This window comes from Podarcis muralis, chromosome 15 (genome assembly GCF_964188315.1).
Source record: "Podarcis muralis chromosome 15, rPodMur119.hap1.1, whole genome shotgun sequence".
NCBI classification, from domain to species: domain Eukaryota; kingdom Metazoa; phylum Chordata; class Lepidosauria; order Squamata; family Lacertidae; genus Podarcis; species Podarcis muralis.
In genome coordinates, this window is record NC_135669.1 from 25,280,204 (window position 1) to 25,303,616 (window position 23,413).

Genomic DNA, 23,413 nt, shown 5'->3' on the forward strand with positions numbered 1-23,413 from the left:
AATCCCCTACTCAGCCATGACACTTGCTACTGTGTGACCCTGGGGTGGGGAGCAGTCACTGTCTCTTAGCCTAGCCTACCTCAGAGGGTTGTTGGGAGGATAAAATGAGGAGGTGGGGAGAGCTATGTCCATCATCTTGAGCTCTTTGGAGGAAAGGTGGGATCTAAATGTAATAAATAAATGATAAACATTTTTCCCCCTCTACAGGGAACCTGTTCCATGCTGACTCACCTGCTGAAGAAGCCCTGCATTTCTTTTACAGGGATCCCGGTGCCCTCGCAGAGGATTCTGGGGCATGCTTATTTCATGCAGGTCCCTGGTTGCATCTGTTGAGCCTCCTTATGGCCCTGCATGAACTGAGCACAACCTAAAACTGAGCACAACCCAGTGCCCTTCCAACATCTGGCATTGCAGGGGGAGATTGCAAATGACAGACGAGCTGTCTTTCACCATTATTGATTCCCACCCTCCTAACTAACTGAGCTTTGGGGAAGCCCAGAGTGCTCCAGGACATGGTTTCAAAGTCACTGCCTTAAGGGGTTGTTTGCTTCCATCTTTAGCAAAGAGTTGCAATTTATTACCCACTGGAGCTACTTATTGGTGCCATGCTAAATTCTCCCTCCCCTTTTAATTTACATCCTGGGATTCTCTTTCCTGCTGGACTCTTATTCATTTATTCTCCCCAAGTGAATTGCAGTTGGGTTTGGTGTTTTTTTGGTGTATGTGGTGCAGCTTGAAGCAGCTGGATCTTCCCTTTAGGGCAAGAAATGAGAACATTTTCTCGGTCTATGGTTGCATTCCAACAGGGGTAATCTATCAGAGAGAGTCTGCCAACTGTAAGCAGATATGAAGCCTGCAGTGGGGCAAAAGCAAAAAGGAGACTACCTCCTTTTTCTCTCTACCCTTGCCTCCTTTCTCCCCATCCAACAGTCTGCCAGGATCTGCCAGAGGTCTGAACTGCTTGCTTGCAGAGGGCTTTATTGATGTTAGTGGGAGGGCCTCATGCAGTTTGAGGTTGCCTGCCTGCTCCATAGGGCCTTATCCACTTCCACTGTTGTCTATGGGTTGTAATCCAAAGTCGTGCTCAATTAAAGTCACTTAGTGGTATACTTGTTGCACCCTTGAAATGTTTTGCCCCAGCGGAAAGTTGTCGCTCAAGAGAATGCATGAGCAGGTTGCTGGTAATTTTGTTGTATGACAAGTGGTGCAATGTATTGCACAGAGAGTTCCCACTAGCACCACTGTTGTGTTGGCATCTTCTGTTGCATAACATTAAAAAGGAATGGAGGAGGTAGCAGAGTCAGATCAGCAGAGCAGGGTAAGGATCAGAGTTCCTGCATGTAGCAGGTGCTTTGCTGCAAAGGCAAAGCTTGCCTACAGGAGATGTTACAGAGGAACAGGAAAAGACAGGGACCAGTCACTGTGAAGAGGGGCAGAGCAAGACAGACTGAAGCTGCTCGGACCTAAAAGGGACCCACGTCTTCCCAAATTGTTCCTTGGAAAGGCTCTGGTTGAACTCTGGTTGGAGGGATCCTGACAGGCACTGTTGGCTTTGCCCTATGGGCTGCTGTCCAGATGGTCCCATTGTCTAGGCTTTTATTGGGCTGCCTGGATCTTGCTCTGGTTTCACTTTAATCACATACTTGCACCTACTTCCGCCAGCAGCTTTGTTTCTGCAGAAGCAGATGCTCTCGGTGGAAACATTACATAGGATTAGTGGTGCAAAGGAGAATTGTCAATTCAATGGGCCAACCCCATTTTGTTCCTTGAGGCAAAGGGCAAAGATTGTGGCTCCCTCAGGTTCATGTACAGAAGCTGACCAGATTAGCAGTGGAATCTTATCTCAATGCCAAACAGCAACCTCCACTGCCCTGAAGGACAGCAGGCTCACTTAGGGGGTGCAAACCTGGCCATATGGTGCAAACAGCCCTACCCAATCCTCACTCCTCAGCATCTGCTGCCTGCAGTGACTGCCTCACTCTTCCTTATGTTAGGGACAGCCCTGGGCAATCCCCGTTGCCTTCTTTCAATGCTCTGCTTTCCGTTCCGTTGGCATCAGCAGGGTCTGGAATGCGACCAGAGTGAATGAAATCATTTCTTGGCCGTGGTCCTCATGGGAGGTGCTGCTCAGGTGAGCCTAGCCTGAAGGCAGCATTTGGCGCTGGCATTAATTTGGCAGTCCTGCTGATGACGTATGAGTCAGCCTAGCCTCCCACCTGCTTATCCGTTAGCAGAGCTAGCACCGTGTGCCATGGAGAGGGCCGTCAGTAATTAATGTTTAGATTTGCCGTGACAAATAATCAGGGCTGATGCGGTAAGAGACCCATGGGTGCAGGATGGCTGGATGAAAACATATCATTTCCGATTATCATTGTACTGTTGGGGGCTGTCATCATTTCATTAGTTTACATCCGATTGGATGGAAAGATCTGTACCCAGGTTTAGAGTGGCAAGCAAAAAACCAATTTACATCTCCCTCCTCTTTTGCTGCAGTGGAAACAGACCAAGCCTTTAGAAACTTGCACACAGACCTTAGTGGTACAAAATTGCAGGAGTGTGTGTGTGTGTGTGTGTGTGTGTGTGTGTGTGTGTATGTATGTGTGTGAAGAGAGTGAGAGAAGAAACTCATTACATTAAGTGTTGGGTGCAGAATTCAACTTCTTAGATGTGTCACCCTTCATTAAAATCAACAATCAGGTTTCTAGCCCATATGATGGTTAAAAACAGGTTTGAAAGCTTGTGGGCAACACCTGCTGCATTTGCAGGAATCAGGGGAGTCTCTGAATAAGATCTGTGGGAAGCCAGAGGGTGTGGGGTTCAGGTCTCATTTCCCCCTCCCATGTAACTAGCAGGAGCAAAATAAATAATGCAAATCTGGAGTGATAATGCAAATGTGCTGGATTGAGTCTGGCCGCAGAACCAAGCATTCCTTGCCATGAAATGTGAGTCATGTTGGTGCAGAATTTTGTATTTAGCAGAGTCCTGGGTGTCATTGGATCCAACCCCAAGTAGCTCCATTGTTCATTAAGGAATTATCTCTCTCTTTTTTCCTCTTTCTACACTTTTCTTTTCTCTCTCTTGTTCTCTTTTTTCTCTTTGATTTCTTCCCTCTAAAGAACCCGCCCCTTCGATTGTCTTTCTTCTATCTTGCCAGGATGAAGCGGGCACAATTTGGACCTCATGACTGGCTCTCTTTCCCAGTGCCAACTGGGCCCAGTTGGTTCCTCATGGATAATCTAGAACCGGAGACTGCCTACCAGTTCAGTGTCTTGGCCCAAAACAAGCTAGGCACAAGCTCCTTCAGTGAGGTGGTCACTGTGAATACTTTAGGTGAGACTCAGAAGAGGACCTTGATGACTCAAGGTTCCATAAACCGAAAGAATGAATTACTAGCAGCGTCGTACCCAGTGTTATTCTGGAATTTTAAGAAACCAGAAAGCTTTCAAGGGTTCTCCAAACGGTTCAAAATGGTGTCTAATTGCATCCAAGCATAGACAAAAACCTTCTCATTGAGCTCAGGAACTGCCAAGCAGAATTTGGTGATGACATCTTAAGAAAGGGGGGGGGAGGCACATGGAAATTTAGTGCTGTGCTTACTCTCAGTAAAAGTAAAAGGTTGAGCCAAAGGTGTCATGGAAGAGCAGAGCTTTGAGGAAGCAGTTAAGGGGCAACAGGGTAGGTGGCATCAAGCAGGTATTCTGAGGAAAACATTCTGGGCATAAGGGACAGTAAGGGTGAAATGGCAGAGCTTTTAAAGCAGAAGTGGTCAAACACTTTGGCAAATGTGCCACAATTCCAGTGTAAAACACAAGACCCATCACCGCCCCCATAGGTTTCTTGCGTCTGTTTTAAAAATATTTCTTTTCCCTTCCCCTTCTATCCCAACATTTTTTTTTTATCTTCAGCATTCCCTGTCACAACTCCAGAACCCCTGGTGCTGGTTACTCCACCAAGGTGCCTAACAGCCAATCGGACGCAGCAAGGAGTCCTTTTGTCATGGCTTCCCCCAGCCAATCATAGCTTTCCGATTGACCGTTATATTATGGAGTTTCGGGTTGGAGAAAGATGGGAGATTTTAGATGATGCCATCTTGGGGAGTGACAGTGACTTCTTTGCAAAGGATTTGACTCAGGTAAGTGGATGACAGATTGAACCTTACAGTGTGGTGGTCTTTCTGGGAAATCTTGGAGTGAATTAAGTGTGTGAGCTTAATAAGAAGGCTAGTAATAAACAACAAGCTTCCCTGAAAGACAATTTGTCTCCCAAACTGTTTATCTTTCCTTGCAATGTTCTGCCACAGAGGAGTGTTGGGTATGTTCCAGGCTGCTCTCTGAGGAACAAAATGAGGTTCCAGGAAGCCTGAGCAGCACTGAATATGAGCTTGTCTGTACATTCCAGAACAGTGTTCTTCAAGGTTGGGTCTCCAGATGTTGTTGGACTACATCGCCCATCATCCTCAGCCAGCTTAGCCAAGTGTCAGGGATGATAGGAGTTGAAGTCCAACAATATTTGAGGATTGAAGGTTGAAGAACATTATCCTAGAGCATAGCCCCCAATCTTCTGTAGAAGAGGTTCTACAGAAGACTGCAAAGGGTTCCTTGGCATATAGGCCTTTGGAGCACCAGAAATGATGCCCTAATGATGCAAATTTCTAACACACTGCTCTTTCATTTGAGAAGAGTGGTTGACATACTATCCATCTCTCCGGACTAGAGATGCTTCTGAAATTCCCATCCAAATTCCATTTTAAAAATTATGTATATCAAAATTTCTCCCTGGATTTGGGACTTGCAAATTACCTGGTCTTGCTTCTGAAGTGGAACCAATGCATTAGTAATCCTCTGTGCTCCATTTTTAAAATAATAATAATTCTCTCTGTTCTCTTTTATTATGTTTAATTTTATGTTATATATTTTTACCAGTATAAGCCACCTGGACGGCCCTTTTGACTGTGGACAGGTGGGGTATAAATGGTATTGTGAATTCAGTTTTACGAAGCAAGTGTTAGGTAATCAAGTGATATGTGTGTATATATGTTTGGTGTTAAATGGTCCCTAAGGAAACCCACTAAATACATTTTGGGGGCTTAATTGCTACACTCACTATCTCTTCGGAGACCCTAGAATACTCTGTTTTCTGACTTAACTACAAGTGTTGCAACCTAATGACTCTAGATACTAAAAGTGGCTACTCTCCCTGCATGTATAATGCCAATTCCTTTGCCACCACTGGGAAAATATATTGTTTCCAATTAAAAACTGAGTCCTACTGTCGACCACAGTTTGTGGCAGCATTCATTTTTCATGACAAATGTCAGCATTGGTTGTCAGGCAATGTTTGATAATGCACATATTTCATACCGTAGGACACATGGTATGAGTTCAGAGTTCTGGCTGTCATGCAAGACCTCATCAGTGAACCCAGCAACATTGCCGGCGTATCCAGCACAGGTAAGGAAGTGCTTTCTCCACCTTCCATTAAGCTTTTTCACCAGTCAAACCTAATCTGCGGATGGGCAAGATCATCACAAGGAATGGGTCCTTCTTGAGAATGGCCTCAGAACTGAGGAATTGTCCTGGCCCTCTCTGCCAGATGAAGAATTTGAACTCAGTTTTGTTTTCCTGCCAAATTATTTAATGCATAAATCTGAGTGATACATAGAGGAGGGTAAGACTATCAATGGCTACTGGCCACAATGGCCATGCTCTGCCTCCACTATTGGAGGCAGTAATGCTTCTGAGGAGGGGAGAGTGTTATTTTGCTTGGATCCTGCTTATGTCTTTCCCTTGGGCATCTAGTTGGCCACTGTGAGAACAGGATGCTGGACTAGAAGTGCTCCTGGCTTGTGGTTCTCCAGAACTTGTTGGGCCATTCCTCCCACCATCCCTGACCATTGGCCATGCTGGCTGGGGCTAATGGGAGATGTAGTTTAACAACTTGTAGAGGGCCATAACAGACCTGTTACATGTTCAAGGTGCCAGAAGCCTTGTTTTTCCCCCCACATGGAGATGTGTTTGAGATGTTGACTGTTGTCCAAACCTCTTCAAAACTGCCTACCACAGCATGGCAGCATCAACCATTTCCCAATGAAATCTCCTCAAATGTGTGTGGTGAAGAGATGATGGAAGTAATTCCACTTGTTTATTCTTACTCTGACGGTCTCCCTGCAGAACAAGTGCCTGTAGCCATGTCTTAAGAGGCTCCCCTATTCTCTGTCTCTCCCAGACATATTTCCACAGCCAGAGCTGACTGATGAAGGCTTGGCCCGGCCTGTGCTGGCTGGAATAGTTGCCACCATTTGCTTCCTCGCGGCTGCCATCCTATTCAGCACTCTAGCTGCCTGCTTCGTCAACAAGCAACGCAAACGGAAACTTAAGCGCAAAAAAGGTGAGTCTGTACCTTGCATTTCCTGGAAAATTAAGGCAATAATCACCTAGGCGTCAAGACAGCCTTATACTCAGAAATCTTGAGGAAATAGTTCTGGGATAAACATGCTGCAATCCAAGACACTTGCTTTCCTAGGCACAGAATATGTGTTCAAACTATTTCTCCTCCACCAAACTTAGGCTGCATTTGCACCATCCACTTAAAGCACCATGATACTACTTTAAACACGTATGGCTTTCCCGAAAGAATTCTGGAAGGTGCAGTTGGTTAAAGTTCTAAACATTGTTAGGAGGCCCCCATTCCCCTCACAGAGCTACAATTTCCAGGGTTTTCTGTGAGGAGGAATTGATAGTTAAGCCATTCTGGGACTGGTAGCTCTGGGCAGGGAATAAGGGCCTCCTAACAACTCTCAGCACCCTGGACAAACTAACTCCCAGAATTCTTTGGGGGAAGCCATGACTGTTTAAAGTGGTATATCAGTGCAGTAAATGGATGGTGTGAATGTGGTCTTAAAATGTCTCTCTACACCCCCACTTGCCTACTTTGGTATCCAGCTAAGTTGTGTAATACTGTGTTTTAATATTAATGCATTGTGTTTTAATTGTTGTATCCTATCCTGGGACCTTATGGCAAAGTATGGTTAATAAATTGTAGTAGTAATAATAATAATAATAATAATAATAATAATAATAATAATAATAAGAGTAGTCCCGTTAAAACTAATGTGCTTAAGTTAGTCATGGCCCTTCATTTCAATGGGTCTATTAAATGTATGACTGACATTGGATATAATCACTAGATATGATGATAAGGCCTCAAAGAGCTAACCTGTTTCCACAGTGTCAGGTTGTATCATGGGGTGGGGTGTCGCATGACCAAACGTTTAATAATAATACCACAAAGCATTTGATGTCTGGAAAAAAGAAGTTGGCCTTCTCCCTGATGTGCTAGTTTTATATGCAGTGCTACTATAAAACACTGATATGCAGTGTTAGGGCATGCTCTCCCTGCTGAAATACAAGAGGCCATATCGTATTGGCATTCCACTGGCTTCTGTAGACAAACCTGTGCAGGCAAGCATTTCCCGGAACTTGAACTTTGTGTTTTGTTTAAATAATATTTTTAATGAGCTTTTTTTCTTGTGTATTTTAATGATGGATGTTTTTAATGTTTTTTATGGAATTCCTTTATTGCATATATTGCATGTGTGTGTGTGTGTTTTATAATTGATGTTATACTGGTAAAGTGCTTAGAAACCATTTTGACATGTAAGCAGTGTATAAATTAATAGATGATGATGATGATGATATGTGCAGCAGCATCTGGTCATGTGGAGAAACATTTAATGTTGTAAACATCCTGTAATAGTGGGGATACCCAGCTTACATTGGCTGCAAGGGTGAGCTTCTTGTTCTGTTTTTCATTGTTGGAAAAGTAAGACATAGGGTGCTTCATTCAATGTTATCCTTTCAACTCTTTTAATTATTTCTCCCACACCCCCTTTATATTTTCCAGACCCTCCTCTCTCAATAACCCATTGCAGGAAGAGTTTAGAGTCTCCGTAAGTATCTGTGTGTTGGGGGGGGGAAAGCAGAAGAAAATCTATGAAATCATCAGTTAAAAGCAGCCATTCCCCTTGAGAGTTACACTTCCCAGAGTTCCCTGGGAAGATGGATTAAATGGTTAAACCACCCTGAGGAATGTAGGAATAGAAGGGTTTCCTAACAACGCTCAGCACCCTTAACAAGCTTCATCTCCCAGAATTATTTGGGGGAAGCCATGATTGTTTAAAGTGGTACTGTGGTGTTTTAAACGTATGACATGAATGTGGCCTTTGCAAAGGAGAAGTAATATTAATAATGATGTCCCACCCTAACTTCTGCTTATTCATTTTACATCCAGTTAAGGGGTTTATGTTATACAGTGCTCATACATCCTTTTATTCAAACTGTGGTATTAAGCAGGCGTTGGTCTCCTCTGTGATCCATTATTAAAATTATGCCCCCCCCTCTTTTCTATGGCACAGGTTGTCCTCTGGAAAAGTGAGCCCCGAGAGCATCCGGACGCTCCGTCCCCCCTCCGAATCTTCCGATGACCAGGGCCCACCTGGCAAGCGGATGCTTAGCCCCAGCAAGGAGAAGGAGCTCTCCCTTTACAAGAAGACCAAGCGAGCCATCAGCAGCAAAAAGTACAGTGTTTCCAAGGCTGAGGCAGAAGCTGAGGCGACCACCCCCATCGAACTCATCAGCCGCGGGCCAGACGGCCGTTTTGTCATGGATCCTTCGGAGATGGAGCCCTCCCTCAAGACCCGCAGAATAGAGGGCTTCCCCTTTGTGGAGGAGACGGACATGTACCCGGAGTTCCGCCAGTCCGATGAAGAGAATGACGACCCTGTGATGCCTGCCTCTGTGACAGCCCTCAAGTCCCAGCTGACGCCTCTCTCCTCCAGCCAGGAGTCTTACCTTCAGCCACCAGCATACAGCCCAAGGTTTCACCGGGGCCTGGAGGGGACGGGCACCATGGAGAGCCGCCTCCAAGCCACTGGCCAGGCCAGGCCTCCTGCCCCCAGGCCATTCCACCACGGCCCGTATTACGGTTACCTCAGCAGCAGCAGCCCCGGCGAGATGGACCCTCCGCCTTTCTACATGCCGGAGGTCAGCCCCCTCAGTTCTGTCATGTCCTCCCCTCCTCTGCACCCAGAGGGGCCTTTTGGTCATGCCACCATCCCTGAGGAGAACGGAGAGAACGCCTCCAACAGCACGCTGCCCCTGACCCAGACTCCGACGGGGGGCCGGTCCCCCGAGCCATGGGGCAGGGCCGAGTTCCCTTTCAGCGGCCTGGAATCGTCGCCCATCATGTTCCCCCACCAGCTCCACCAGTGCGAAATGGCCGAGAGCCTGCAGCCAAAGGCCAGTCTTCCTAGGGGACCACCACCTTCCTCGCTCCAGGTCCCCACATCCTACCCTGGCATCCTGGCCCTGGAGGCACCAAAGAGCTGGACTGGCAAGTCGCCAAGCAGAAGCCAACCTTCCATGCCCACCACCGCCAAATGGCAGGACAAACCTATGCAACCAATGGCGAGTCAAGGGCAGCTAAGACACACCAGTCAAGGCATGGGCATACCTGTGTTGCCTTACCATGGGCCGTCCGAGTCAGTCAGCCACAGCGGCACAAGCACATTTGGCCTGGACACCAGGTGGTACGACCCCCAACCCAGACCTCGGCCCAGCCCCCGGCAAGCCAGGAGGGCTGAGCCCAGTTTACATCAGGTGGTGCTACAACCTTCGAGGCTTTCCCCCCTGACCCAGAGCCCCCTCAGCTCCCGCACCAGCTCCCCAGAGCTGACAGCGCGGGCCAGGCCACGGCCGGGCCTCATCCACCAGGCGGAGATGTCTGAGATCACTCTGCAGCCTCCGGCGGCCGTCAGCTTCTCCCGCAAGTCCACCCCGTCAACAGGATCCCCTGCTCAGAGCAGCCGGGGAGGAAGCCCCAGCTTCCGGCCAGCCATGGCTTTCACTTCTCTGGCCACCGGCTATCCCCCCCCTCAGTGCCCTTCCCTGCCCGTGGAGCCCATAGACGTCTTCGGACAAATCCCCTCTCCAAGGAGGGGAGGGGAGGACATTCTTAGGCCGGAGCCAACACCGACAACCAGTTCGGGGTAAGTGTGTGTGTGTGGACATTGCCTGCTTCCCCTCCCCCCAGCCTCTCTCTCCCTCCCCGCCTCACCTGCTCCCATCCCTTCCCCACAACTTCTTCCCCTGCCACCATCACCTGAATCCATGTCGAGGCACGCTGCAGCAACTTTTTTGGAGATGGCCTCCAGCTGGGATTTCTAGTATTATTTTCCCCCTCCCTTCCCCAGTCAAGTTTTGCAGTGTTGGGCCACCCCCTGCCAATATCCATTACCCCCTCAGCATGGGCGATTAGATCCATAGGGTCCCTGGCCTTTGGGACTGTTGGGAATTGTGTACTGTTGGTTAGCTCAAGGGCTCTCCCTTTTCCTCCCCCATCACAAGAAATAAAAATATTGAAGCTTTCATTTTTGTTTGGGAGTCACGTGCCGGGATGAAATGAAGAGGGTGTCCAAATGTCTAAAAACTGTAGGTTCAGGTGGTGTTTCTTTTCGCTTTGCAACTGGGTCAGCGAGCCCCAGATATTACCAGTATTTTCCTCTTCTAGTTCCTGGCTGTTTACTTTCCTGGGACATTAAGGCCTTGAGGCCCGCTCTTTGCCTTCTTCACATCCTTCTTTTACCCCCCGAGAGGGTTTGTCATCTTCCATGAACGAAACATGGCCGCACAAGCCGCCTTTTTCCACAACATCTCCAAAAGGGGTGCTGCAGCCCCACCCACAAGACTTGGGCGAGGCGAGAGAAACAAAGACATTAGCCACATGAACAGCTTGTAAGGAGAGGACCAAAAAATTTAAAAAGTCAAAATCTACCCCAAACACACAGAAGTCAAATCAGGAAGCCGCCAGCACCCTCGGATCCTGTCCATGCAAGGGATTGCAGCTGGCCAATTACCTCCAGCAGCTGGTTTTCCAGGTACCAGGGTTGCACCAGGCAAAGCGTCTTCTCTTTCTTTCCGTTTCTTCCTTCTCCTCCCCACACCTCTGTCTTTCACACTAACTGTAGGTGCGTTCTCCTTCCATCCTTTTGTCTTTGTTGAAACAATTTTTTTGTTCTCCATGTAGTGGAGTTTGACTCCCCTTGCCCCCTCTCTTGATCCCCCAGCGTTGTGGAAATGAGTGGTGGTACCCTGCCCCCCGCCCAAATGGCTTGATGGAAACATGTGTAGATCAATTTGGATCAGGAGGGAGAAGTGACTCAACAGCAAGCAAGGAACAAAGGGTGGGCTGGTTAGACTGTGTGGTCGGCCTGGTATGTGATCCCAAGCAGTGGTTGTGGTAGGGTCATTGTAGAGCAAAGGTGTGAGACTTGAGTATAGCATGGGAAGCTGGCTTTTCACTCCCTTGCCAAACATCCTTGCATTCTACCTATACTCTCTGGTACCTGGAAGCACTTAAGTCTTTGGAGACCTATTTAGCAAGGTTATTGGTTGCTGCTTCAGGAGATTGGACCCAAGGGATAGGAGACATGTCTTTGCACTAAACTGCTGAAGGGCACTGTAAACGACTAGCAAAATGAAAGCAACCTCTGTTACTTTAAACCTATGCTTGTATAGACAATCTGAAACCTAATGGATCCAAGACTTCCACTTAAAGACCACATATGGGAACATATTAGGACACTCTCGAGCAGTGTTCTTGAATATTGGGCTCCCATATATTGTTGATCTACAACTCCCATCATCCCCGACAATTGGCTTAGTTGGCTGGGGATGATGGGAGTTGTAGTCCAACAGCATCTGGGGATCCAAGGTTGAAGAACACTACTCTAGAGGACACGTCCACACTACAAACTTCATACCATTCTAACTGCCATGACTTCCCCCGAAGAATCATGGGAATTGTAGTGGTTTTTCAGCTGAACACTTCCTGTTAAGAGATCCCTAACCCACCTTTACCCTCTCACAAGTGTGTCAAATTTAATTTTAATGTGTCAAATTTCTCCCCATTAATGGTACCCCCAAACCATTCACTGTCCTACTTGATGTTGAGGCTGGCCCTACCCTCCTCATGCAAATGCAGTTCCCAGGCTTCCCTGGAAGGAGGAAATGAACGTTGAGCTGGCTTCAGGTCTGCAGCCTGAAGCTTTCTGCAGGTCTGCAGCTTTCTCTGTGTTAGCGCCCTGTTGTCTGTGCTTTGAAGCCATGCCTTCTATACGCTTTCGCCATCCTTTCTTTTGTTGCCATTTCTTTTCCCCCTTTGTTTTTCCAGCATTGTTTGTTTGCTTCTTTTGTGTTTCGGTTTCTTTCCCCCTCACTTTTCCTTTTGGATTTATTTTATTATATTTTTTTTCCTCCTCCGTTTGACTTGCTGATGTCTTGTGGAGCTTGGCTCCTTGCGGGTGTTGATAACTGCTTTGTTTTTGATTAATCTCAGCTATCTGGGCAGTGTTGTCGAGACAAGCCACTCCTCAGCTCAATAGGTAAGGGCGATCAATGTCTGGAAGGATGGTGCTGTGGGGCGTGGTTGGGGAGAGGGGCATGGGAGGGGATTTCAAAGGAGGGGGGCTCTTTTCAGTAACATATATCTATATATCTATACATTTCCTTTAAAGGGGAATAAGGTATTGCAAAATCCAGGACAAACCTTTGCACACTTAGTCTTTGTGGCTTTTGGGTTTCCCCATTCTCTTGTACATCTCCCTCTCTCTCTAAGCACAGACTCTATATCAGCCAAACTTTTTCAGCCCACTGACCCCTTGATTCCATAAACTCTTGCCCAGTGTCCCCTACTCTATAAAAAGCATTGCTCAGAATAGCAGTTTGCCTTAGTAACAATAAATTGAACATGTATCCAAAATCCAATTTAGTTTAATTAATTCAACAAAACTAATTACCGGTAACTTGATCCAGTGATACCAGCTTTTCTAAGTTAAAAAGTTATTTACACCTCTCACACCTCCCCCCTGCTGCCCCCTTGCTCCTCAAGAGTGTGCCCCATCACCAAGGACCACAATAAATGGGTATCAAGTGGAGCAATGTGACTGAAGCAGTGAGCTCAGGTTCTAGCCTAACACTTTTAACCGCCATACCAGTCAGAAGTTCCAAACCCCGTTCTTCAGAGACCCGCCCATATAGCTTGCTGTGTATGAGATTATATTACCCATCTCTTCCCCATACTTAATGAGCAGGCTGGCCTTACCATTAGGCAGAGTGAGGCAGCCACCCCAGGCAGCTGATTTTGGATGTCATGAAAGGGCAGCAAACTGCTAACTCCCCATTTATGCATACTATATTTGATGTGACGGTGCACATGCAACATGCCACAAACCCAGAAGTGGAACCTGGAAACGTGGAGCGCCCTGGAGAGTCCTCCTGGCTCACCAGCAGACCTTCTTTGGGCTCTGGGGAGGGTCTCCTTGTGAGCCAGTAGGACTCTCCAGGGTGCTCCATTTACACACAGGGAAGCCTGGAACAAAACCGCTGCATAAACTGGGAGATGCCTCTATTTCATTTATAATTATTTTTAGTGATGGGGACAGGGAGCATAGAATCATAGAATCATAGAGTTGGAATAGACCACAAGGGCCATCGAGTCCAACCCCCTGCCAAGCAGGAAACACCATCAGAGCACTCCTGACATATGGTTGTCAAGCCTCTGCTTAAAGACCTCCAAAGAAGGGCTTTGGGATGTTCTGTCTCGTGCCAAAATAATTGTCATGGCCTTGAGAGCTGTGCACCTTGACTGTCAGGAGCGGGAGGAGCCTTTTGCAAGACCCATATCCTCCAATTTTTTTCTGATAAAAATAAAGACATCCCCTGCAACATTTTCCCGATGAAAATAGGCACATCCTATTCCATTCCCTCCAACATTTCTCCAATGAAAATAGGGATGTCCTAAGAAAAAGTGGGACATTCCAGGATCAAATCAGAAACCAGGATGGCTTCTGTAAATCTGGGACTTTTCCTGGAAAATAGAGGCACTTGGAGGGTCTGCAAGACCCACTGATAGAATCTCAAACCGCCAGCCTTGGGTGGCAACATGCCAAATACTGGATGAAAACACTTTGTTCTCACCATTCTTCTTAGCAAAATAGCAAAAGGAGAGGCTTTGACAGAACCCCTAGTAGTCTGCTGTAAAGGCCTGGTTGTCTTTGCTTGCCCAAAAAATGACCACAAATTGTGCAGGCACTGATTTATGTCCTGCAACATTGATCTACTAGGAGTCTCTCCTTAAACGAGAGAGGCTGGGTATTTCTGCCCCGTGTGAAAACCGGCAGATGATAAGCGACTGCATACTCTGTTGTTATTTAAAAAGAGACTCCATAAAGAAGAGAGGCAAGTGATAGCTTTATGATTTGGGGTTGTAAAGTTGTCAGTGGGTGAAGCGTTGCTGGGCACTTTATGACCAGGTCAGTATACAGCCATCCCCACCCGCAAGCACACACGCACACAACCCCACTGTTTTATGGAGCCATAAAAACTGAAGAGGGACATGGTTTATGAGATTTGTGCAGACGCCTTAGATCAGCTCACTTCCACGGCGGGGATGCAGACAAATTTGGAGAGGCATCTGGAGCATTGCCGTCAGTGTCTCTGGATGACTCTCTCTTCTGCAACACAAAAAACCCAGTGCCGTCTTCTGAGGACTGGGGAATGGATTTCAATACAAGGTCATGCCAGGGGAACTGCAGGCCAAGTTACACTTAAGATCCTGGGTGATTTATTCTAGGCCTCCCTAATGGAAGGCCCATTAATACCCAGTGGCAGCTTGGATGGGACTGCTATACCAGGCTCCTTAGTCCACCCCCTACTGCAGTCTTTTGCAGCTTGGCACCCTCCAAATGTTTTGGGACTCCCATCAACCCCAGCCAATGGTGAGGGATGATGGTAGGTGTAGCCTCAACAGCAATATCTGGAGGGCCACAGGCTCCCCATTTCCTGCCTTGGTAGATCACATGACCAAAAGATGGGAAGCCACTTTGAATCAGGTTGGACCATTTCTCCCTCTAGCCCAGATTATCCTTTCTGACTAGCAGCAGCTTTCCGGGATCTTGGGAGGAGAGTCTTTATCATCACCTGCTACCTGAACTGTTTAACTGAGCCAGGGACCTTCTGCATTCAAAGCAAGGACTGTGCCACTGAGCCATGGCCTGGTTTGATTTGCGTTGTCATCGCCCTCTTTTCAGTTTTTAATCTGGGCTGTATGTACAACACACACACTCAACTTTCTGCACATTCGACAATTCAAATTTTGCATCAATGAAAGCTGGATAAGGTACCCTCACCAAATATTTGCAAAGTTTGCGTGATGCTCTTATTTCATATAATTTATTTTGTTTTTGCTAGTTGTGGAGAGCAGGCTGCTAAAATCCTGCCTCTTAACTGTTGCACAAACCCTGTCTGGCTTCTGGGATCTCAGCAAGCATTGCCCACACATTTTCAAAAATATATTTGTGTCCGTATGGGCTAGAAACTTGGCTTTTCATGGTTGAAAGCATTGGTTCTCGGGTGGGGGTGAAGCACTGGTTCTCAGGAAGCTGAATTGTGGGTGTGCAGTACTGCACCCTGCAGTCCTTTAGGATATAAAGAGCTATGTGTGCGCTCAGTTCACTGCGAATGTCTGTTAACCATGGACAGGTCTCCTTGTCCCCTCACAGTTAATCTCATCTCTGCAATGGGAAACCCAAAAACCACAAGGCCAAGCTGGTGTCCTGCGTGCTCTTCCCTTAAGTGGGGCAGGGCCTTCTGCTCATAGCCCTAGATGTGAGCCTAGGTGGGGGTTGGCCAGGACTTGCATATGCCCTGACAGTTGTCACTCTGGTGTACATCTTTTGGAGTTTGAGGACTCTTGTCTGTCTGTCTTTTTTGGAAGAGAAGAGTTTTCCCCTTTAAAGGCTGTCCATGTGCCAGTTCTCTGCATGCATTTCACACTCGCTCTGGCTTGGAGAAGTTGTAAGTCCTCTTTGTCTGATTGCTTTTTCTCTCTTATTTCATTATGATTTCTACCTTAGGTTTTGCTTTCTCTCTCTTTTCTCACTCCATTGTTACTACTTTTTCCTCTTCTTTCCTTCCCCTCCTTCTTCTGCCTTCTCCCCTCCTCCCACCTCTCTCTCCTCACCTCCCAACCTGTGCCTCCTCTCCCTTGTTCCTTTCCCTTCTCCATCCCTCTCCTGTCAGCATGGTGAAAATCCGTTGTGTAGACAAGTTGCGCTGTCCCCCGCAAACCTGGTGAAGGGATGCCTTTATCTGGTGTGTGCCCTGCTCTTTTATCAGCTTCCTCCTTACCTCATTGCACTGCTGCTACTGCTGCTGGTGGTGGTGGTGGAGCCTGGCACCGCAGTAGGAAAATGCTTGGGGGGCAGGATGGGAGCATCTTTCATTGACTCAGCTTGCAAATGGCTATGCAGCAGTATCACTCAAGCGTAGGTCCTTCTTGGAGTTTTGAGGTGGCTGGCAATCCCTTAAAATGGAGAAGGAGGGGTCTCTTTGCTTAAAAGCTTCAAAATCCTAGAGGCTGTAATCCAGCGTTTTGGGGAGAGACTCTATTTATTGAGGTAATGCTGTGCTCATTGTACCTTTCCAGCTTCGTGTCTCATTCCAGTGCCAAGGGTTGCCACTTCACCCTTACATTTCTTCCTCTACTCTTCCAACCTTCAGCTGGGAAGGAAGATCCAGAGAAATAATAGCTCCCGATTTCTGCCATTGCTGACTAGTAGAACTGCTCATTTTAGTTGTCCTTTGCTGTTGGCATTCAAGAAGAATACTGTGCCAAATAGGCAAACCATCTATCTCTTCCAGGTGCTTTTGCTCCTCTTGTCTTTGGACACTCTGGAAGGAAGCCATATTAGTCTTTTCTTGTTTTAGCCTAGTTTTCACCTATTCTCAATTAACAAGAACTGGACATTTCAGGAAAAAACTTAGCCATTTGAGCCCTAATTATAGAGTCTGGGTAAGAATTTGAAATGTGGCTAACACAGCATGCCATCACCTGGTACCATGTTTAGTTTAGTTTTGGTAAAAAGACAAATCAATGGGCCATAACATTAGCGTTTAATAGGAAAGAGTGGGGTGATACTCAACTAGGTTTACTCAGGGAAAACTCACTGATGCGAATGAACCTAGTTTAGTAATATTCATTCATTTCAATGGGTGTGCTCTGAGTAAAACTTACTTAAGTACTATGTTGTTATTGTTATAATTATTATTAAATAATGATGTTTATATATTGCCCTTCATCCAAAGATCACTGGGTGGTTTGCGACATTAAAAACACATAATAACAAAATAATAATAATTGCTTGGCCCACAAACACATTTAAAAGGTCATAGATTGTTTAATCAGTCAAAGGCCTTATTGAAGAGAAATGTTTTCACTTTGCATCTAAAGATATGTAATGAAGTGCCAGGTGAACCTTCCTGGGGAGAGCATTCCACAAATGGAGAGCCACCGCAGAAAAGCCCTGTTCTTGTGTTGCCACCCTCTGACCTCTTGTGAAGGAGGCACACAAAGAATGATGATTGCAGGGTCTGAGTCAGTTCATATTTTACATTCAGAGGATCCCCAAACCATTCATCTCTTTAAAAGCTGGGAATAAATGACTTTGAATTGGTAACTTCCTTAAATACTTGAAGAGTTTCCTCTAAACCATTTTAATCTGTTCACAGTTGAAGATAGAAAACAGGGTGAGATGGACCATTAGTTTAACCATTGGTTTAATTTAGTATGGTCTTGTGTTGGCCTTCATTAGGAAGTTTTACTCCTTTAAAAAACTGTACTTGACATTCAGTGTTTCCAAAGCAAAGCTTGTACACTATCTAATCTAGGCTATTCCATTAGAAAAAGTCTAAAATACCCAAATTAGGAAGCAGGGAGAATGACATATTTCCTAGACACTTCCAAGTATGTACCATTATAAATGTGTTAAGGTGCTACAACACCATTTCTTGCATTTACTTTCATAGACACATATGGCTACCCCTCTAGAAATTTTTACAATTGATGTAGTCCATAGGAACATAGGAAGCTGCCTTATATTGTGTCAAACCCTTGGCCCATCAAATTCAGTATGATCTACATTGACTGGCAGCAGGTCTCCAGGGTTTCAGTCAGGAGTCTTTTTTCCTACTTTGAGATGCTGGGGGTTGAACCTGCGACCATCTGGGGGTACAAGATAGATGCTCTGCAGCTGAGCTGCACCCTTCCCCTGAGAAGTAAAAATGACTTACATTGCAGGTAATGTTGAAGAATGGGTGACATTTCATCCATGTTAAATTAGGTACCTGACCATTAGCCTCAAACCCTAAAAATGGAACCGCCACTGCAGGGTGGTCTGAATACCAAAAGCTGGGTATGGCACTGGATTTAGGGCAGTGCCAGCAGTTCCCATGCACAGGACACTGAGCCAAGGTGGCACAAAATAGTAACAACAACATCAACCTGTATTTCTGTGGGTACCTACTGAGAAGATCCATAAAAAAGCAACTGTGCCAAAAAGAATTACTGTGAAAATTAGAAAGATGTGGCAAGGGGTGCCAAATTTTGTCCTCGCTCAGGGTGCCATATACCAAAGTCCGCCCCTGCTGTGTATGAACAACACTAACCACCACCACCTTCAAGTTATGCCTGTGAACTTCTAATGTAGGCATCCCCAAACTTGGCCCTCCAGATGTGTTGGGACTAAGATTCCCATCATCCCTGACCACTGGTCCTGTTAGCTAGGGATGATGGGAGTTGTAGCCCCAAAACATCTGGAGGACCAAGTTTGGGGATGCCTGTTCTAATGGCTTATTATAGAAAACTTGATGCTGGTAAAAAAAGAAAGGCCTTTGCTTCAGCCAGAAAGGCACACCTTATACTCTAAATCTTAATCTTGATTGCATCACAGTGATACTGTTATTCTTTTCTTGGAAATCCTACCTAGTTTAGACAACAGACAAATGTAGTCTATCTCCATCCTTAACTGACAGGGATTTTTAAAAAAATGTTACAAACCCATCACAATTGCTTTTCCTTCTAGAACAGGCTTAGGACTCAAAAGTAAAATGAATGAAAATAAGCCACACACAGGCTTGTGTATGATTTAGAATTTAGGATTTTAAGTAAGGATGCAACAAATATCCATGATACGTTAAAAAAATAGCTGGAATGCCAACCTTTGAAGCCTTATATGCTATTGATTAGTGGCTTTCCTTCCTTTGCCATCTAACATTAACTTGTGGGAAAACTGAGCTGAGCTTCTGCTATCTTATTTAAAGTAAATATCCTGCATTCATAGTTGCAGATAAATACCCCAAATACAGCAACAGATTTCTGAACAGGTATCCCACATTTGTGTAATAAAAAGGTGGGGTGGGCGAGGGGATTGATAACAGTTCACGAGTAGGCCAGTTGCACTGAATAGTGTCCAATATGGTATTTTTTTTATGACATAGTAGTATATGAATACTTTTATTAAAAAAATAAATAGCTCAACATAATTTATTTGTTGCATTTGTATCCCACTTTTTTCCTCCATGGAAATAAAGGTGGCGTATGTGGTTCTCGCCCTTCTCATTTAATGCCCACAAAAACCCAGTGAGGTAGGTTAGGCTGAGAGGCAGTAGCTATCCTAAGGTCACCCAAGGAGCTTCATGACTGGGTGGGAATTTGAACCTGGTTTCCCAGGACCTAGTCCAGCACTTTAACCACTACACTACACTGGCTCTCCAGTGCTTTAATAGGGAATTGTGCTCAACAATAGCCCAGCACTCAATGCAGATGTAAGCATGGCAGCTATTGGAACAGGCAAGAGTGGTGAGCCATAGACTGGCATGATGTGCAGTAGCACACCAGCCAGCCAATTCTGCATTAGGTAGTGTCCAAACTAGTGTGTGCCATTACAAGTTGGAAAATCCTGCCATTCCAAATGTGCATTTTTGCACATTTGTCCTGAACATGCAGCCTGTCTTTTCACCAAAATAATTGGAGAGGTTTCATAGTCTTTCATGCTTAGAATGCTTATTTTTATGCAATTAGTATAGCTTACTTCTCTCTCTATATATCCATATTCTTATATATTTTAGGTTTATTTTGCCCCCCCCAAAAAAAAAACAGAATAGTCCATGCACACATTTCCTCAGTGTAGGCAGGGGAAATGTAGATCAGTAGAAAAGATGTACTTCAAATCACAAAGATGGCACAAAAATGTTCAAGGTGACTTGTTTTGCTCCCCATCTTATCTTATCTAGTCCTTGTAGACAGGAGATGTCTGATATCAACTACTGCTTGGTGTTGAATATATGTTACACACACACACACACACACACACACACACACACACAGAGAGAGAGAGAGAGAGAGAGAGAGAATTTTAATCTTTGAAACCTTATTATGAACGTGCTTTAGTTAGCAGCCCAGTATGCCTCATAATCTAACATTAACAAGGGAAAAAACATAATCTGTTTCCTGAGCTGGGCTAATGCAGTTTTCTGGATTAGTAGTTTACAAGGAAGAAGAAAAAGAAACTTCATCACTTTAAGCTTGATTCCAAATGTTCTGCAGGAACAGGGAAATGCAAACTTGGGCTGGCGCTCCTTTCTGCTGCCGTCTTCTGCGCCATTGACCGGATCTTGACAAATGGCCCACCGCCACCTTCCATCGTCTCTTAAAAAACTTCAAATGGGAGTGACTAATTTCTCTCTTTCTGCCATACTTTTCATACTTCTGCTGTTCGTGTCTCAGCTTGTTAATAACATTTTAAATTTTGCTGAAAATTGTGTGTTGGCGTAATTGTCCCAAATGGTAGGACACTCAGATTGGATATTCAAGACACATGTTAAAGGAAGCCCTCTCAGGGTTTTTATTAACAGACGGTGTTATTTTGCTTCCTCTCCATCTTCTTCTTTTGTTGCATCTCAAGTTTGAACATGGGAGTTAGGCTGTTATGGGAGGCAGTGAAGAACCTGGGATGCCATTGAAAAAAAATGCATCTTTGAAAAAGCTGAAGTCAAGGAGCTGGAAAGATGTTCTACGTTCCTTTTGTTGTTGCTGTTATCTACCTATTTAAAGCTGGCCTTCCTGAAAGAACTCCTGTTTGCAACCATCTCTGTTCCCTGGATCCTTTTAAAACCAGCGAAAACACAAGAGACGCTTTGTTTGCAGTGCAGCAGAACAGAATATGGAAGGAGATGAGAATCTGAATAACATTTCAAGAACCCAAGAGAAACAGTGAAGATAACATGTTGCTTCTATCTGTTCTACATCAACATTTATTCAGACTTCCTTCTTATCTCCATACCAGAAGTATTAGGTTCAATAAATATCTGCTCGTACTCTGTAATTCTGTATTTCGTCACTTTTTTTAACCAAAAGGGAAGAAGAAAGAAAGCCAGATAACATTTTCCCATCACTAGATTTACCTGGGTTTTGAGGGGTTGCTGCATTCCAAACAGTTAGCCTTGGGCATTTTGTTTCTCTCACAAAACTCTTCATTCCCAGTGCTCAGATTAGATAACAGTAGATAGGATCCTGACCCCCTTAGCTGCTGTTTTGAGAAATTGGGGTGGGGGTGGGATTATATGGCTAAAACAGGGCTGGGCCTTATGGAATTTATTACAGCCCACCAGTCTTCTCATCATTCAAGCACTGATCTTGCACAATATTTGCTACTGAGGGCTGAAGCACAGAGCCCAGGACTTTACTAGAGCAACATGAAACTAGGCAATGGGTTTTGAGAACTGCGCGAGGCAACGTTTGCTAGGCTGGTGCACTACATGGGTTTTAGAATACAGTGATGCTGACTGAGGCTGATGGTAGTTGTACTTCAAAGCATCTAAAAGGGCACCGGGTTGGTGAAGGCTGGCATAATGTCTGGCCCACAGAGTTTGTGTTTGTGTGTTTATATAATACATCTGCTTTGGAACATCCTCCCCTAAACCACATGATTCTGAAGGAGAAGAAGCAGGATGATACAGCAAGAATGTGCGCGCGCGGGGGGGGGAGAGTAATAAGAAACAGAAGTAGAAAAATCAACAAAGAAATGACAATATGATACCATGTTACACTACTGTGAACTAAGTGTAGCTCATTATATTTGCAACCAAATCTATCTATGTCTAGTCTAGTCTAGTCACTCATTTATTATTTATTGCATTTATATCCTACCTTTTTTCCAAGGAGCTTAAGGTGATGAACACGGTTCTCCCCTTCATAATTCAATCCCCTCAACAACACTGTGAGACTGAGAGGCAGTGACTGGTTTCCAAGATCACCTAGTGTGCTTCATGATGTTTTGAACCCTGAAGGTCTTCATCCAACACTCTAACCGCTACAACCACATGGCTGTCTAGTCCAGCATTCTGCTCCCACAGTGGCTAATCAGATGCCTATGAGAAGCCCTGTGATGTGGCCTGCCCCCAGCAAAGGAGAGACTCGCCCCCTCTGTGGGTGCCAGAGAAGATTTCTGCAGTTCTATGCACAAGGAAGGAGACATTGACAAGAGAAGCAACTCTTTGTGAAGGTTGTTCTGGCCCTGGAATTTGATGGGTGTCCCCAAACCAAAGAGAACTTTGGAAGATTTTGTCACAGTTGCTGCCTCCACAGTGTATTCCTTTTCGTTTCTGATCCCCCAAACAGTTTAGCTCCACCTATTTGGTCTAATGGACCAATTAGCAAGACATTGCAGATGACAGGACATTCAGGGCACATTGGCAATGTTATGGGTACAGTGGTTCAGCTGAGGGGGGGGGGAGATGTAATCTCTTTCAGTCCTTCACCTGATCCTTTAGGGGAAGAGTGGGGTGATGGGACAAGCATTTGAGCTAGAGCAAACCTGACCTGTGGCAATCCGGAACTTGTGTCAGATGCCTGGCCATCTATCTTGAAATAAAGAGAGAAGGCCTTTCAGCTCGCTTCAAACCCAGTCTGTCCAGGGAGAAATTCAGGAGTGGGGAAACTAGGTTCCTCTAGAACAAGGTGTAGTCAGCCTCCTGAAGAACATTCCAGAGATGGTGTACTATTAAAGAGAAGGCCCTTATCTAAGAAACAATAGACTTAGCCCTGCAGATGCTGTTGGTCTCCAACTTCTATCATCCCTGATGGCCATGCTGGCTGGGGTTGTTGGGACTTGGGGTCCAACACAGGGCATGTGGAAGAAGCCCCATATTAAGTTCTACAGATTTTGATGGAGCAAGTATGCTTTGAGTTGTAGCTGTAGCTCCAGCCAACCCAACAACATGCCATTGCCTATGGCAAAACCCATCAGCTGGAGCTGTGGTTGTCCAAAATCAGTTTGAAGTGCGACAGTGTAATGGTCTAGATACGTCCTTTGAGAAAGTCGTTGGTAGTCTAGGAGTTCTCCCACTTTCTCTTGTACCTTTCAAGACAGTTTGCAATGTTCCTCTCCCTTGGACTTGTGTGCTGTATGTTTGTGTGGTGAATATGCAGAAATGATATCTCACTAGGACAAAACTGGGAT

General features: G+C 45.6%; 1 protein-coding gene across 3 annotated transcripts in view; it reads left to right on the plus strand.

Moving 5' to 3' along the window:
* IGSF9B (immunoglobulin superfamily member 9B) overlaps window positions 1–23,413 on the plus strand; it is a 137,870-nt gene that overhangs the window by 93,563 nt on the left and 20,894 nt on the right. For 2 of the 3 annotated variants that reach the window (XM_028708928.2, XM_028708929.2), the window contains exons 13-18: window positions 3,155–3,330; window positions 3,906–4,132; window positions 5,366–5,450; window positions 6,226–6,387; window positions 7,903–7,948; window positions 8,414–10,045. In XM_028708928.2, coding sequence (XP_028564761.2) covers window positions 3,155–3,330; window positions 3,906–4,132; window positions 5,366–5,450; window positions 6,226–6,387; window positions 7,903–7,948; window positions 8,414–10,045 — 2,328 coding nt within the window. Of the gene's footprint in view, window positions 1–3,154; window positions 3,331–3,905; window positions 4,133–5,365; window positions 5,451–6,225; window positions 6,388–7,902; window positions 7,949–8,413; window positions 10,046–10,566; window positions 10,890–23,413 lie in introns of those variants that run through there. The other variant, XM_028708933.2, reaches the window with a different exon arrangement.